Genomic DNA, 17,196 nt, shown 5'->3' with positions numbered 1-17,196 from the left:
TAACTTTAGCTAGTAATGACTTCATGACTTTCTTTGCTAACAAAATTTTAACTATTAGAGAAATAATTACTCATAACCATCCCAAAGATGTATCGTTATCTTTGGCTGCTTTCAGTGATGCCGGTATTTGGTTAGACTCTTTCTCTCCGATTGTTCTGTCTGAGTTATTTTCATTAGTTACTTCATCCAAACCATCAACATATTTATTAGACCCCATTCCTACCAGGCTGCTCAAGGAAGCCCTACCATTATTTAATGCTTCGATCTTAAATATGATCAATCTATCTTTGTTAGTTGGCTATGTACCACAGGCTTTTAAGGTGGCAGTAATTAAACCATTACTTAAAAAGCCATCACTTGACCTAGCTATCTTAGCTAATTATAGGCCAATCTCCAACCTTCCTTTTCTCTCAAAAATTCTTGAAAGGGTAGTTGTAAAACAGCTAACTGATCATCTGCAGAGGAATGGTCTATTTGAAGAGTTTCAGTCAGGTTTTAGAATTCATCATAGTACAGAAACAGCATTAGTGAAGGTTACAAATGATCTTCTTATGGCCTCGGACAGTGGACTCATCTCTGTGCTTGTTCTGTTAGACCTCAGTGCTGCTTTTGATACTGTTGACCATAAAATTTTATTACAGAGATTAGAGCATGCCATAGGTATTAAAGGCACTGCGCTGCGGTGGTTTGAATCATATTTATCTAATAGATTACAATTTGTTCATGTAAATGGGGAATCTTCTTCACAGACTAAAGTTAATTATGGAGTTCCACAAGGTTCTGTGCTAGGACCAATTTTATTCACTTTATACATGCTTCCCTTAGGCAGTATTATTAGACGGTATTGCTTAAATTTTCATTGTTACGCAGATGATACCCAGCTTTATCTATCCATGAAGCCAGAGGACACACACCAATTAGCTAAACTGCAGGATTGTCTTACAGACATAAAGACATGGATGACCTCTAATTTCCTGCTTTTAAACTCAGATAAACTGAAGTTATTGTACTTGGCCCCACAAATCTTAGAAACATGGTGTCTAACCAGATCCTTACTCTGGATGGCATTACCCTGACCTCTAGTAATACTGTGAGAAATCTTGGAGTCATTTTTGATCAGGATATGTCATTCAAAGCGCATATTAAACAAATATGTAGGACTGCTTTTTTGCATTTACGCAATATCTCTAAAATCAGAAAGGTCTTGTCTCAGAGTGATGCTGAAAAACTAATTCATGCATTTATTTCCTCTAGGCTGGACTATAGTAATTCATTATTATCAGGTTGTCCTAAAAGTTCCCTAAAAAGCCTTCAGTTAATTCAAAATGCTGCAGCTAGAGTACTGACGGGGACTAGAAGGAGAGAGCTCATCTCACCCATATTGGCCTCTCTTCATTGGCTTCCTGTTAATTCTAGAATAGAATTTAAAATTCTTCTTCTTACTTATAAGGTTTTGAATAATCAGGTCCCATCTTATCTTAGGGACCTCGTAGTACCATATCACCCCAATAGAGCGCTTCGCTCTCAGACTGCAGGCTTACTTGTAGTTCCTAGGGTTTGTAAGAGTAGAATGGGAGGCAGAGCCTTCAGCTTTCAGGCTCCTCTCCTGTGGAACCAGCTCCCAATTCAGATCAGGGAGACAGACACCCTCTCTACTTTTAAGATTAGGCTTAAAACTTTCCTTTTTGCTAAAGCTTATAGTTAGGGCTGGATCAGGTGACCCTGAACCATCCCTTAGTTATGCTGCTATAGACGTAGACTGCTGGGGGTTCCCATGATGCACTGTTTCTTTCTCTTTTTGCTCTGTATGCACCACTCTGCATTTAATCATTAGTGATCGATCTCTGCTCCCCTCCACAGCATGTCTTTTTCCTGGTTCTCTCCCTCAGCCTCAACCAGTCCCAGCAGAAGACTGCCCCTCCCTGAGCCTGGTTCTGCTGGAGGTTTCTTCCTGTTAAAAGGGAGTTTTTCCTTCCCACTGTAGCCAAGTGCTTGCTCACAGGGGGTCGTTTTGACCGTTGGGGTTTTACATAATTATTGTATGGCCTTGCCTTACAATATAAAGCGCCTTGGGGCAACTGTTTGTTGTGATTTGGCGCTATATAAAAAAATTGATTGATTGATTGATATGGTATGGTATTGTATGGTATGGTGTGATATTGTATGGTATGGTGTTATATGGTATGGTATTGTATGGTATGGTGTGATATTGTATGGTATGGTATGGTAAGGCGTGGTATTGTTTAGTATGGTGTGGCATTGTGTGATATGGTATGGTGTGGTATGGTATGGTATGGTATGGTATGGTATGGTATTGTGTGGTATGGCGTTATATGGTATGGTGTGGTATTGTGTGGTATGGTGTTATGTGGTATGGTGCTGTATGGTATGGTATGGTGCTGTATGGTATGGTGTGGTATTGTATTGTATAACATTGCATGGTATTGTATGATATGGTGTTATATGGTAAGGTATGGTGCTCTATGGTATGATATTGTATGGTATAGTGTTATATGGTATGGTATAGTATTGTGTGGTATGGTATGATATTGTATGGTATGGTGTTATATGTTGTGGTATGGTATTGTGTGGCATGGTATGGTGCGATATTGTATGGTATGGTGTTATATGGTGTGGTATGGTATTGTGTGGCATGGTATGGTGCGATATTGTATGGTATGGTGTTATATGGTGTGGTATGGTATTGTGTGGCATGGTATGGTATGGTGTTATATGGTATGGTATGGCATGGCATGGTATGGTATTGTATGCTATGGTGTGGTGTTGTTTTTGTATTATATGGTATGGTATTGTATGGTAAGGTGTGATATTAATACAATAACATGCTTTTGGAGGGCGGTATGCATTTTCAGAGGCCCGACGTTCACGCCCAGTCAAACGGAGGGAGTCAGAAAATGCATACCGCACGACAACAGCATGTTATTTGCATTATTATCACTTTTTACTGAGATACACAACAGGTAATGCGTACATAAAAAGTTGGCTCACTTAACTTTTGTCATTTCGGTGTCTGGCACGTGCGCTGCTCTCCAAATTCGACAGTGCGTCCTCATCAAGCTGGCTGCTTTAGCTGCTGTTCATTGTTGTACTATCCATGAGAAAATCATCGAGAATATCCATATTGCGACAACACACATTTCTTGCCTTTTCATCTTTTCCTCTGCGGACAGTTTTTTTTTTTTTTTTTCCTCTGTGGATAGTTCTTGGGCTCCGCGCTATGATGTAATTTGTTTACGCACAGCGGGCGGGTATAGCCAGGTAGCATTGATGTAAATCTACGATACCGGCCCAGCAACGCCCCGGTAAAGTGATAATAATATCAGTTATTAAGTTGTTCACCAATGAATATGGCTTTATACACCCTCAAGAATGGTTTGCTGAAGGGTGTATAAAGCCATATTCATTGGTAAACAACTTGATAACGATTTTATCATATACCTATAAATGATAAATGTTGTATGGTTTTCTGAAGGGTGTATAAAGCCATATTCATTGGTAAACAACTTGATAACGATTTTATCATATACCTATAAATGTTAAATGTTGTATGGTTTTCTGAAGGGTGTATAAAGCCATATTCATTGGTAAACAACTTGATAACGATTTTATCATATACCTATAAATGATAAATGTTGTATGGTTTTCTGAAGGGTGTATAAAGCCATATTCATTGGTAAACAACTTGATAACGATTTTATCATATACCTATAAATGTTAAATGTTGTATGGTTTTCTGAAGGGTGTATAAAGCCATATTCATTGGTGAACAAGTTGATAACGATTTTATCATATACCTATAAATGTTAAATGTTGTATGGTTTTCTGAAGGGTGTAAAAAGCCATCACGTGCCATGATGCCACAACATATGTATGGATTGGCTGATTACCAAGGCGACATTCATTTTGTAGGTTTTACTTGGGTGGTATGAAAAATATTACCGGTCTGTGAAAAATATCACAAGGGTGTATTGCTATTTATTCTTTAGTGTTTTATACAATCATATTGGCGTATCATTTATAGGTATATGATAATGTATGGTATGGTGCGGTGTGGTATGATATTGTATGGTATGGTGTTATATGGTATGGTATGGTGTGGTGTGGTAAGGTAAGGTGTGGTATTGTATGACATTGAACTGTACATTCCAAAAACACAGTAATGGCAATGACCAAAACTAAAACTCGCGTTGCTCTTTTCTGTCTTTTTGTTGTGTTTAGTCATACAAGTTTCAGTGTCGGCTGCCGTGAATACTCTCTGTGACGTAAATGAGTAATTGGGATGTTGAGACAATGTTAACAGGGTCCCATTTAGCCGTCTAAACCAACAGTGTGCAAAGATCTTCAAAATGCACAAGAGACACATTAATATTTGTATAAGTAAGCGAGTGAGCAATGAAAGCAAGAGAATTATGCTGCACTCCGTTATGTTACCGACACTGTCAGCCGTAACGGCGGGAGCAGCTAATGTTTGATTTTGTGTTTCTCACCGCGGACAAGCAGACAATCCGCTGTGTCTCTTTTACTTCAGGACATAGGGGACTCTGTAATATAAGGACACTCGAACGGCATTCGCAGTTGCCATGAACACTGCAGAGTCCTTGCATGGATGCATGTGTGTCTTATATATATATATATATATATATATATATATATATATATATATATATATCTATATATATATATATATATATATATATATATATATATATATATATATATATATATATACAGTATGTGTGTGTGTGTGTGTGTGTGTGTGTGTGTGTGTGTGTGTGTGTGTGTGTGTGTGTGTGTGTGTGCATGCATCCAAATGTGTTGTTATAGTGAGCGTATCGGCCACATTTGGATGTGCGTTTACAGAACTGGTGAAGCAGAGAAACATCAAAGCGGACCAGTGGGAGACTGTTAAACACACACGCACGCCCAAACAAGCACAGCAACGCCGTGCTGCAGGGGTTTCTATTGCATCAGAAGAGGAGACAAGATTCCCCGTCTCCATGAGACGGAGGCGCGAGATCGCCGGTTGTGTATGACCTGCAGAGCAGCAATAAAGGGGGACTGGAACAAAAATGGCAGATGGTCACAAGCTTCACCAGATGAGAGAAAAACCAGTGAGATCCTGCTAATGTACATAACAAATAATGTAATAATGTGAGAAGATTAGGACAGTTAAAGAATAGGACATGATCAAAGATGAATGATCATAATGAAGGATCAGAATCAAAGATGGGTGATCAAGAATAATGATCAGGATCACAGATCAGCAATCACAAACAATGGATCAGAGGTTGGCAATAATAATCAAAGGTTAGAAATCAGAAGCAAAAAAAAAAAAAAATCAAATGTCAGCAGTCAGGATCAAAGATGGGGAAGTGGTCAAAGAGGAATGATCACAATCAAAGATGAAGGATCAAGAATAATTTTCAGGATCACAGATTATCAGTCAGAAACAGGATCAGAGGACATCAATCAGAATCAAAGGTCAGCAATCAGGTTCAAACAATAGGAAATGGTCATGATGAATGATAATAACAAAAGATTTGGATCAAAGTTGACTGACCAAAAATAAGGATCACAGATCAGCAGTCAGAAACAATAGCTGAAAGGTTTTCACTCGGGACCAAAGGTTAGAAATTAGAAACAAAGGAACAAAGGTGAGCAATTAGGATCAAAGATGAGGAACTGGTCAAAGATTAATGATCACAAACAAACCTCAGGATCAAAGGTGAAGGAACAAGAATAAAGTTCAGGATCACAGATTATCAGTCAGAAACAAAAGATTAAAGGTTGGCAATCAGAATCAAAGGCCAGAAACAAAGGAACAAAGGTGAGCAATTAGGATCAAAGATGAGGAACTGGTCAAAGATTAATGATCACAATCAAACCTCAGGATCAAAGGTGAAGGAACAAGAATAAAGTTCAGGATCACAGATTATCAGTCAGAAACAAAAGATTAAAGGTCAGCAATCAGAATCAAAGGCCAGCATCTGGATCAAAGTAAAGGAAATGCTCAAAGATGAATGATTACAATAAAAAAAAATTAAGAACAAAGATCAGAACTATGATCACAGGTCAGCAATCACAGACAAAGGATCAAAGGTAAGTATCAGGATCCCATGATTGTGTAGTCTTAGGTCTAATTTGGTCCACATCCAGATAACGATCTACATCTGCTGGACTAAAACATATTTTCTGGCATGATATGGGTGATTCACTAGAGTGGACTACAGAAAGGTATGTGCTCTACTGAGTGCCCTTCGATTTATGGATTGGGCATTACGTAGTAGGCATTATCAGAGCATGAACTATCTACCGCCTAATTGACTCGTAACCTCAAGTCTGGCCCTGTGTGTACGCAGACTGACGTGGATCTTTGCTGGGTGTATTCCTTGTAGAGCGACTTAACCATGTTTGGGGGGGAATACACAGAGTGACTCTAAAATCTCACCAGATGCTGTCTGACAAAGTCTCTGCAATAATCCAGTCAATCTGTACAGTAAAAACTAGAGTGTTACATTTCAGAGGCTGTGCTCGGTTCAGCTGAGTATTGCTGCAAGAGACTCAAATGTTCAAACCACAGTATTCATAACAACCAGATGCAACAAAAAGTGACTGAACATAATTACTTTCCTGGACGTAGCAACAGTCACTCACATGCCTAATATAGCACACTACAGCTTGCCCATGTTTTCAAGCTGTTTTAACGAGGTTAATTAGTTGACACCCAAATTTAAATGGCATTCTTCTCACATTCCAAAACAACAGAATAGAAAGAGCAAACACTTCGTGCCCCGAAGACGCCTGCTGTGAAAACTCTAATTTATTGTAGCATAATGGGAACTACAATTCTCAGATTGAAAACAACAATGTACCTGGTGCAGCTTCAAACGACAATTTAATCAATTAATCATTTTATAATGCGTCAAATCACAGCAAAAGCCATCTCAAGGCGCCTCACACAGAACAATTCAATATAAAAATTAAATAAATAATTATAAATGAATAAAAAATTCAAATACATAATTAAAAACAGAAGTGAAAGAATAAAACAGATAAAAAATAAAAACTATTCATAAGAAAGAGAATAAAAATGGGTTTTAAGTCTACACTTAAAAATGTCCAGACTCCGACTGCCTCACAGTCGCAGGAAGACTGTTCCACAGGGTGGGTGCACAATGAGAAAAGGCTCTTTGACCCACTGACTTCTTCTTCACCCTGGGAACACAGAGAAGTCCCGCATCCTGCGACCACAAAGCCCGGGCTGGCACGTAAAGTTCCACCAGATCAGCCAGATAAGATGGCGCCAGTCCATGAACAACTTTATAACGCAATAACAAAACCTTAAAATCTGCTCTCACAGAGACGGAGTCAGTGTAAAGATGCCAAAATGGGTGTGATATGTTCAGACCTTCTGCTACGTGTCAAAAGTCTGGCAGCAGTGTTCTGAACCAGCTGAAGACCCCTAATGCTGGACTATGGTAACCCTGAAAATAAAACATTACAATAATCCAGTCTAGAAGAAACAACGATGTGATGATCACTGGACCACTGGACTGCACTTACTCCTTCTGGGTAACACTTGGAGTTAATTTTTCCAATGCTTGGCAAAATTTGTAATAATAATAATAATAATACTAATACCGTTGAAGAGTTTTATGATGTGATATTGAGTTTGTTTTGTATCCAAATGCTCAAAATTGTTACTTATGAATTTCATATTGATATTTATACTCTCACATTCATATTCATAACTCATGACTATATATTAATATCTCATGGTCACATAAAAAGGATCTCACTGCAATGTATTAATAACTCACAGCCACATTTTACTAATTCAGGCCAATGCATTAATAACTCATGGTCATACATTAACAAATTGTGGTGGTGTATTAATAACTTGTGTCTATACTTTAATGACTATTGGCCACTTATTAATACCTACATTAATAACCTGTGGCAACACACTATTAACTCATAACCATGAAATAATAATAATGACTAATGTGGACATGTAATATTAGCGTGTAGCCACACATTAATAACCCGTAGCCATGCAATGTTAACTTGAGCCCACACAATAATAAATCAAGGCCATGTAACATCAATGTATGGCCACACAATAATAACACCTGGCTGTGTAATATTAACTAATTTCCACACATTGATAACTCATGGCCATGCAGCCTTAACTTGCGGCCTCACAATAATAACTCATGGCCACATGTTATTAACCCCTGGCCGTGCAATGTTAACTCATTTCCACACACTGATAACTCTTGGCCATGCAGTATTAACTCGTGGCCACACAATAATAACTTAAGGCCATGCAACATTAACTCGTGGCCACGCAATAATAACTCAAGGGCATGCAGTATTAACTTGTTGCCACACAATAATAACTCATGGCCATGCAATGTTAACTCATGGCCACACATTATTAACCGCTGGCTGTGCAATGTTAACTCATTTCCACACACTGATAACTCTTGGCCATGCAGTATTAACTTGTGGCCACACAATAATAACTCTGTTGTGAAAGTGTCATGACACGGACCCACAACAGGGGGCGGTAATGAACGGACAATGGATAAGCCAAAAAGTAACAATTTAATGTTGTGAATCGCACAACGACGTACAGACAATAACAATATGGTGGACTGTCAATTATACACAAAGTGACGTGTGGGCAGGCTCGACGATAGAAGACGCCTGGCGAGAGAAGAGCCGGATCCCACACAGCTTCCACCACCAACGGAGCTGAAGAACACCGGAGCCGCCAAGCCCTGCGCCCCAGGTGGCCGCTGTCTTCAGCAGTCAGACCCAGTACTGCTGGCAGAGAACAGAGACAGTCCTGATGAGTGTGAGTTCGCACACTCAGTAATCCCACAGTCTGTATACAGTTAGGAGGGAGCACCTCCACCTCCAATCACACACTCGTACAGCTCCTGTCTAACCACTTATCTGGTTGGGGTGTGAAGCGAAGCCGTCGCTGATCACACCAAACGCCAATCCCACAGATAAGGCAACACCCACAGGAAAACAGCTGCAAAGAAGTTCAGACTATTAGTCAGTGTTAAGTACAGCAGAGAATGTTACCTGAATGGTAGCTGATTTCTCGGCGAGGAGGTGGAGTTGCAGTCCGGCCTTTATGGTGATGGTGATGAGATGAATGAGTGACAGCTGGTGCTGATGATGAGTGACAGCTGTCACTCCCAGTGGCTCCGGCGCCCTCTTGTGCTTGAAGCCCGCACTCCAAGCAGGGCGCCATCTGGTGGTGGTGGGCCAGCAGTACCTCCTCTTCAGCGGCCCACACAACAAACTCAAGGACATGCAACATTAACTTGTTGCTGCACATTATTAACCCCTGGCAATGCAATGTTAACTCTTTTCCACCCACTAACTCTTCGCCATGCAATATTACCATGTGGCCACACAATAATAACTCTTTGCCATACAGTATTAACTCTTGGTCACAAATTAATAACTCCTGGAGATGTAATATTACTTTGTGACCATAGTGTAATAGCTCAATGCCCTATATTAATAACTCATGAAATAGCAACTTGTGGCCATCCATTAATAGCTGCTGGCTGTGCAATATTAACTCATATAAACACACTGATAACTCTTAGCTAAATAATATTAATTTGTGGCCACACAATAATAACTCATGGCCATGCAACATTTTATTAACACATTTTTAACCCCTGGCCATGCAAAGTTAACTCATTTCCACACACTGATAACTCTTTTCCATGTACTATTAACTCGTAGCCACACATGAATAACTTCTGGATGTGTAATATTACTTTGTGACCATACAGTAATAGTTCATTGCCATATATTAATAACTAATGTTATGTGTGGCCATCCATTAATAGCTCCTGGCCATTCCAAATGAAATTGTAACATGCATGAACAATGTCTGGCCCACAAAAAAGTAAAACAATGAAAATTCCTTTACAGAACAACCTGTAAATTTTACAGCTTAAAACTGCTGTAATTTGCCAAAGAAAACAAACAAACAAACAAAAACACTGTAAACCAGCCTTTTTCTTTTAAATTAACAAAATTCTCAATTATTTGTTTTTGTTTTGTTTTTTTTACAGTGCATATATTAATAACTTGTGTCTATGCATTAATAGCCCATGGCCACACATTAATAATTCATGGCCATGTACTAATTGTTTGCAGCCCACCAAACTGGTTCTCATGAATTTTAAAGTTATTTGATTTATTGATGAAAAATCCTGAAACTTATTTGAAATACAATGGGCACATTGCTTCCATGCTATGCACAATTATTTCCACAAAGTCCAGAAGATTAATGTTCTGGACACTGCAGCAGGTGTGATCAGAAATGCGACATGTGAAATATAGTGGTGTTTGTATTGCAATTTTGTAAGCAATTTTAAAATGCACTTTAAGGCCTATTTTAAGATTATGATCATTTAAAATGCATTATATTTCACATTTTATTCCTCAATTTGCCAATTTTTACAGCTAAGCTCTTTCATTATTTTGTTAAAGACATCCGAATGTTTGATGTTTTACTATGAAATTGATGTTTCTAGCTGGGAAAAGACAGAAATCATATTAAAAGGTAAAGTTGGTGAGAAACTTGCTTTATAAAGGGCACGAACAACTTTGATTTAAATTGGTGTCAGAGCAGCACATGTGGGCAGTTTGACAGACATCCTCATGGCTCACAGATCTCAGAGGAATGCCATGTGTTTGCCACAGTGAGGGCCACATTTGGCTCATATTGACAAATCTCATATATTGTCAGTCTCCAGGAAAATTGCACAATACAGCAAAAACAGCAACAGACGACATCAGTATCACCTTAAAGATAAATGCTATGCTAAAATACCCTCGGCCGTATGAGCATTCTCTTCTTTATAATTTGCTGTTGTTTAATTAATTATTAAGATCCTATTGTCTTACGTACAATTTGTACATGTTCAACAAATCCCTCTATCAATCAATCATTCAATCACAAACAATATTTACATTTTAACGGTGTCTGCAGGCGGGCATGTATGTGCGTGTACATGAACTTTTGACAAGAGTGGAAGTTAGCTTTGAGTTAGCGGATGTTAGCGTGCATGCTGACGTCCGCAAAATGTCTTGTAAATTACACCAGAGGTGTTATCAGGTTACAAAAGCAGCATTTTCTGTTTTAGAAGTGGTTATTTCTCGCTAGCTTTTACATAATATATGACAAAGAGGTTATATTTACACATAAACAAAACAGAGTTTGCAGCTAGCTAGATCAGCCTGTGACGTCACCACGCTAACGTCTGCGAAATGTCTGGTAAATCACTTCAGATTTGTTATCAGGTTCTAAAAACAGTGTTTTCATTTTTTGAAGTGGTTATTTCTCACTAGCTTTTACATAATATATGACAAAGAGGTTATATTTACACATAAACAAAATGGAGTTTGCAGCTAGCTAGACCAGCGTGTGACTTCACCAGCTAACATGTGCCAAATGTCTGGTAAATCACTTCATAGGTGTTATCAGGTTCTAAAAACAGTGTTTTCATTTTTTGAAGTGGTTATTTCTCACTAGCTTTTACATAATATATGGCAAAGAGGTTATATTTACACATAAACAAAACGGAGTTTGCAGCTAGCTATACCAGCCTGTGACATCCCCACGCTAACATGCGTGAAATGCCTGGTAAATCACTTCAGAGGTGTTATCAGGTTCCAAAAAACAGTGTTTTCAATTTTTAGAAGTGTGTATGTCTTGCTAGCATTTACATAATATATGACAGAGAGGTTATATTTACACATAAACAAAATGGAGTTTGCAGCTAGCTAGACCAGCGTGTGACTTCACCAGCTAACATGTGCCAAATGTCTGGTAAATCACTTCATAGGTGTTATCAGGTTCTAAAAACAGTGTTTTCATTTTTTGAAGTGGTTATTTCTCACTAGCTTTTACATAATATATGGCAAAGAGGTTATATTTACACATAAACAAAACGGAGTTTGCAGCTAGCTAGACCAGCCTGTGACATCCCCACGCTAACATGCGTGAAATGCCTGGTAAATCACTTCAGAGGTGTTATCAGGTTCCAAAAAACAGTGTTTTCAATTTTTAGAAGTGTGTATGTCTTGCTAGCATTTACATAATATATGACAGAGAGGTTATATGTACACACAGAGTTTGCAGCTAGCTAGACGAGCCACTGATGTCACAGTGCTGCTCTACTCTAATTGTCTGTCACACCTGCCACTCCAAAAAAAAAAAAAAAAAAAACTGAATGAAACAGAATGTGACTTTTTAACCTCTTAAAATACCTCTTGAAATAGGTCAAGGTCAGCCATCTTTGAACTTGCCTGGGGTCTGTGTCACAAGAATTTTCCCTGTGAATTCAAAGACTCTGACAGTAATAGGACTGGAGTTATGCGGAACACAGACAGACAGACGGATGGATGCAAAGTCTTCGCAATACCCGATGGCCATATTTGATGGCCTCGGATAAAAGAAAAACCTGCACCTTTGAAAAATGACGAATTCCTCTTTTACAGGCTTTTCTGCTACTTCGGGTTGGATTGCTGCAAAGCTCTCCTTCAGATAATCAAATAATTATCCAGGCAGGTGTAACCGTCCCCACGCTCAAAAGCAGTGACAGTTGAAAGTAATGCAGAATAACTTAGCACTCTGTTAGGCTTCAGGCTGTTTCCCTGCACAGTCGATCAGTCTGTGCTCGCCGTGGTCAAAGAAATTTCATTGCTTGCTAAAATACCAAAGTTCGACCTAAAACCGTGCACCAGTGAGAAAGGACAAAAAGGCAAGCAGGCATGCAAAGACACACAAAGGAAAGCTATCCTATTAGAGACCAATCCACACAGAGGCGCAGATTTATGCCGAAGCACAAACACAATATCGGTACTGACCTTGAAGCTCCAGTAGTTTGGCTGCTGCTGAGGGGAAGAAAAACAAAGAAGAAAGGAAAAAGTGAGGTTATAATCGAAATAAAAGCAGCGACATTTTCTCACGTAGAGGCTGAAGAAAAAGAACAGCCTGGAAGAAAGAGAAGTGACAGCAGCAGAGGAAAACGCCACAAAGTGCGACTAATAAAGTGCGAGAGGTTTAATGGCACATTAATTTACTCCACGAATGATGCATGCACCCAAATGTTTGCTGCAACACAAATAGGAAAGCTTAAATAAATAAACTAACAAATCTGAAAAAAATTAAGACATTTTGTGCATTCGACCTGCTGAGAAAATGATGAGCTAATTATTGTGATGATACCCAGATTAATTTGCGTTGTCCTTCACTGCTGCCATAATAGAACTTTAATTGCTTCTAATTGCTTCTCAGGAATTAATCAAATGTTTACAATGACTTCACACACACTTTAATGGTGCAAACCAAACCTCACTCTCTTTGGAGATGCACAGTTGGCTGGCTTGGACTAAAGAATTCCAAAAACACAAACACTTTCTCATCCAGTTAGTAGCCAAACGTTGGTACAAAGTTCCATTGATTGTTTCAGATTTTGCTGTAGAAGTTCATATTTTGAATTTTATCTTCAAATTGGGTACCCTAAACAGTTTTAAAGATTCCCAAGAGGCAGTACCTCAACTGATGAAGAAGCAGGACAATAACAGTTGACCTATGACCAGAGCAGCAACCAATCTGAATTACACTGGTGAAAAAAAAAACAGTTTTTTATTATTATTTCGGTAGCTGGAATATCATAAAATACTTGAAAATAAGAGAAACTAAGGGTGGCATCTTTCTAGGCTACAACTGTTGGTGAATGACACTCGTGAAGGAGTTCCCTGAAATTGATGACACATTTTTGCTTTTATATGATCGGAGTGGAACTGCACTTCTGGAAGTGCCCGAGCAAATCCAGCAGCCTCCAGCAGTTAACCCGGCTACAACCTGCTGTCGCCCACTGATCAGTCCCACCTAAAAACTGGTCAGCCCTGCCTTCACAGCGCATGCGTCATTTCGGGGAGTCAGCCACGGTTCACTGATTATCAACTTGTTTCCACATAAATTCAGCATTATTTCATAATAAAAGATGGGGGACCGATCAGAGCGCCACAGCTGCACCTACATCATTTCAGAGCATCAGCAACAACTCACCGATTACCGCCTCGTTTCTGCTTAAAACTGACTTTAGAATGATTAAAGATGTTTTAGCTTGTCATCTGATTGGTTAATAATCGCATTATTCCCTTTGATCATTTTGGGTGTAGAGAGTCAGACTCAAAAAGTCAGACTCAGATGTGGTCCCAAATGACGCATGTGCAGTGAAGGCAGGACAGACCAATTTTTAGGGGGGGACCCTTCGGTTGGTGACAGCGGCATGCAGGCAGGGACAGCGGGCTGGATGGGTCCTGTCCAGCAGCAGAGGATGCGGACAAGGCATGGATTTATTCTGTTTTTTTTGTTGTTGCTGTTGGTTTGTTTTTTGAAAGACCACAGTGCAAATTTAGTGCTTTATTGTGTTAACCTCTGCAATTTTACATACTGTATTGTTGAGATGCAGTGGGCTGTCACTCTGGTCATCATATTTCCTCCGCTAGCCAGTTTTTTTATTTATTATTTACAGGGCTTTACCTGCCATGGCTACAGTCTGAGGCATTTCCACAGCCTCTTTTCACATAATAAGAGCAGCATAGCAGCATAATAGCAGCCCACAGCCATCCTAAGCTCTTTTGTGTCGTCATGTCAGTGTGATTCCAAGTGAAAATTGTCGCTAATTCATATGTTTTATTGCTAATTTGTATCTCCCCAAGAGTTGCAGCCCAGTGAGACACTACCCTAATTGTCACTGTTGTCAGTGTCTAATGTTACTTTACACTAGACATGTAAACTCACAATCTAGTTTTAAAATTTGGATATTTTATGTCATGTTAAAATACAGGGGGAAAACTTTTGGGGAAAAAACCCCATAAAATTACAAGTGTACTGTATGACAGTGTTGTTAAACTCTTTTGAAAGAAAGAAAGAAAGAAAGAAAGAAAGAAAGAAAGAAAGAAAGAAAGAAAGAAAGAAAGAAAGAAAGAAAGAAAGAAAGAAAGAAAGAAAGAAAGAAAGAAAGAAAGAAAGAAAGAGACTTTGTCTTTAAGTAAACTTTGGTAAGTTTATTTGAATTTTACATATCTTTATTTGCTCCGAAATATTGAATGATTGCCTTGGATGACTTTGGCTGGTATGGTACCAATTCCATCTGTGTCAATGTGTGTGTGTGAAGTGCACATATGTCATAAAAAAGGACTGGAATCTGTTGAATTCTGAGTGCATATTTGTATTTATGATATTTTTTGCTCAGCTGGTAGTCATGTGAGTAAATGTGGCTCGCTGTTTTGATTTTTCTCTTGTTTCTTTGGCAATGACAATGATTTTGTCACAAATAGTCTATTTGTGATGCTGCATCATGTGATACTGTGTCTAATTGTGGATTTAGGATAGCTGTGAAGGCCTATAAATAAAACACACAGCCAGGAACTTAATATGATACAACTTTATAGTAAACATAGATATCAAGAGATAACTTAAAAATAGATATAAAAGGTTGAGGCAAGAACTATCCCATAGATACTGAGGGAATGCAGACAGAGGAAATATGGACCTCATGATGTTGTAGGTACACCAACTCTTTAACTAAAAGTTCTATATTTCTACAAGTGTGACATCCATTTTTGTCACACAATATGTCTTCTTTAAGGAATTTAACACAAAGGTTTGACACTGTTCATATTAAATTGCTGTACTTTTCTCATAGAAACTGTTGGGTTTGTTTTGTATTAACTGTTTTTATATTGTGCCTCACTACAGCCAAAATCAGCAAATTATCTTAAAACTAGACATCTTACATCATATATCGTATCTGTCACATTTGTTTGTAGTAGTGTTGACTGAATCTGACACTGTTAAATAATCAATACATAAATAATTCATGTGTAATAAATGCCTGGTTGAGCTCAGAATATTAATGTTTGTCATCACTGGTACACAATATTACCCACTCAAGGGATTTCTGCTTCACAAAAAACACACTTCTCATTACGCTGGACTGAAGATTGATGAATGCAATGACCAAGAAACCACTGATGTCCATGAAATACATTTTCGGACAATGCTGGCCCCACACCACCACTGCGACTGTGTCTTGTACAGTGAAAAAAGAGAACAGAACCAACTTAACTGAACACAGTTGAACAAACTAAGTTGTTAGAACTTACGTTAATAAGTTAAGTTACTAAATTAAGTTCAAACAATGTAATTAATTCAAATGTTACCAAATGAAACAACTTTTTAAGTTGGTTCTTTTTTCAGTGTAAGATCAACTCTGACTTACAAACTTAAGTTCAATCAACAATTCATTCAGGTGTTACCAACTGAAACAACTTTTTAAGTTGGTTCTTTTTTCAGTGTAAGTCTAGTTAGAATTGATCAGCAATCTGATCAACTCTAACTTACAAACGTAAGTTCAAACAACGAAATTCATTCAGATGTTACCAACTGAAACAACTTTTTAAGTTGATTCTTTTTTCAGTGTAAGAGGGCGTCGGAGCAACAGAGAGTGACAGCTGTCAACAGCACCAGCTGTCACTCATTCCACCATCACCATAAGAGTCGGATTGCAACTCCACCTCCCCACCGAGAAATCAGCTACCACTCAGGTAACCTTCTCTGCGATTCATATTGAGACTAAAAACATTGTTCTGTGTGCAGCCGTGTTCCTGCGGGCTCTGTCGGAGGCTGGATTGGCGGACAGTGAGAGGGCGACGTTCTTCGCCTCTCACTCCATCCAGGAAAGAGACCAACAGGAGCTGCACGGGTGAAATTGTTTCTGGAGGTGGAGGTTCTCCCTCCCGGAGGAACTGAGTACGGAGAGATTACTGGGTGTGTATCCACACACCCACCATTAACTATTTCTGTTTCTGCCAGCAGTACCAGGTCTGACAGCTGGAGACGATGGCCACCTGGGACCCAGGACTTGGCGGCTCCGGTGTTCTTCAGATCCGTTGGGGGTGGAAGCCGTGTGGGATCCGGCTCTTCTCTGGACAGACGTCTTCTATCCTCGAGCCTGCCCACACGTCACCTTGTGTATGATTGACTCTACTCCTCAACTGCAATTGTCTGTATTCCGTTGTGCAATTCACAACATTAAATTGTTACTTTTTGGC

At 39.0% G+C, this 17,196-nt stretch overlaps 1 protein-coding gene across 1 annotated transcript in view; it reads right to left on the bottom strand.

Annotated features, from left to right (window-relative positions):
• zgc:114120 (uncharacterized protein LOC619267 homolog) overlaps positions 1-17,196 on the bottom strand; it is a 238,363-nt gene that overhangs the window by 95,714 nt on the left and 125,453 nt on the right. The window contains 1 exon segment of the mRNA XM_034193528.1: positions 12,937-12,963. Within this exon segment, the coding sequence (XP_034049419.1) occupies positions 12,937-12,963 (27 nt within the window).

This window comes from Thalassophryne amazonica, chromosome 18, assembly GCF_902500255.1.
Source record: "Thalassophryne amazonica chromosome 18, fThaAma1.1, whole genome shotgun sequence".
NCBI classification, from domain to species: Eukaryota; Metazoa; Chordata; class Actinopteri; order Batrachoidiformes; family Batrachoididae; genus Thalassophryne; species Thalassophryne amazonica.
Note: the sequence above shows the minus strand (reverse complement) of the source record. Positions and strands in the feature narration are given on the sequence as shown.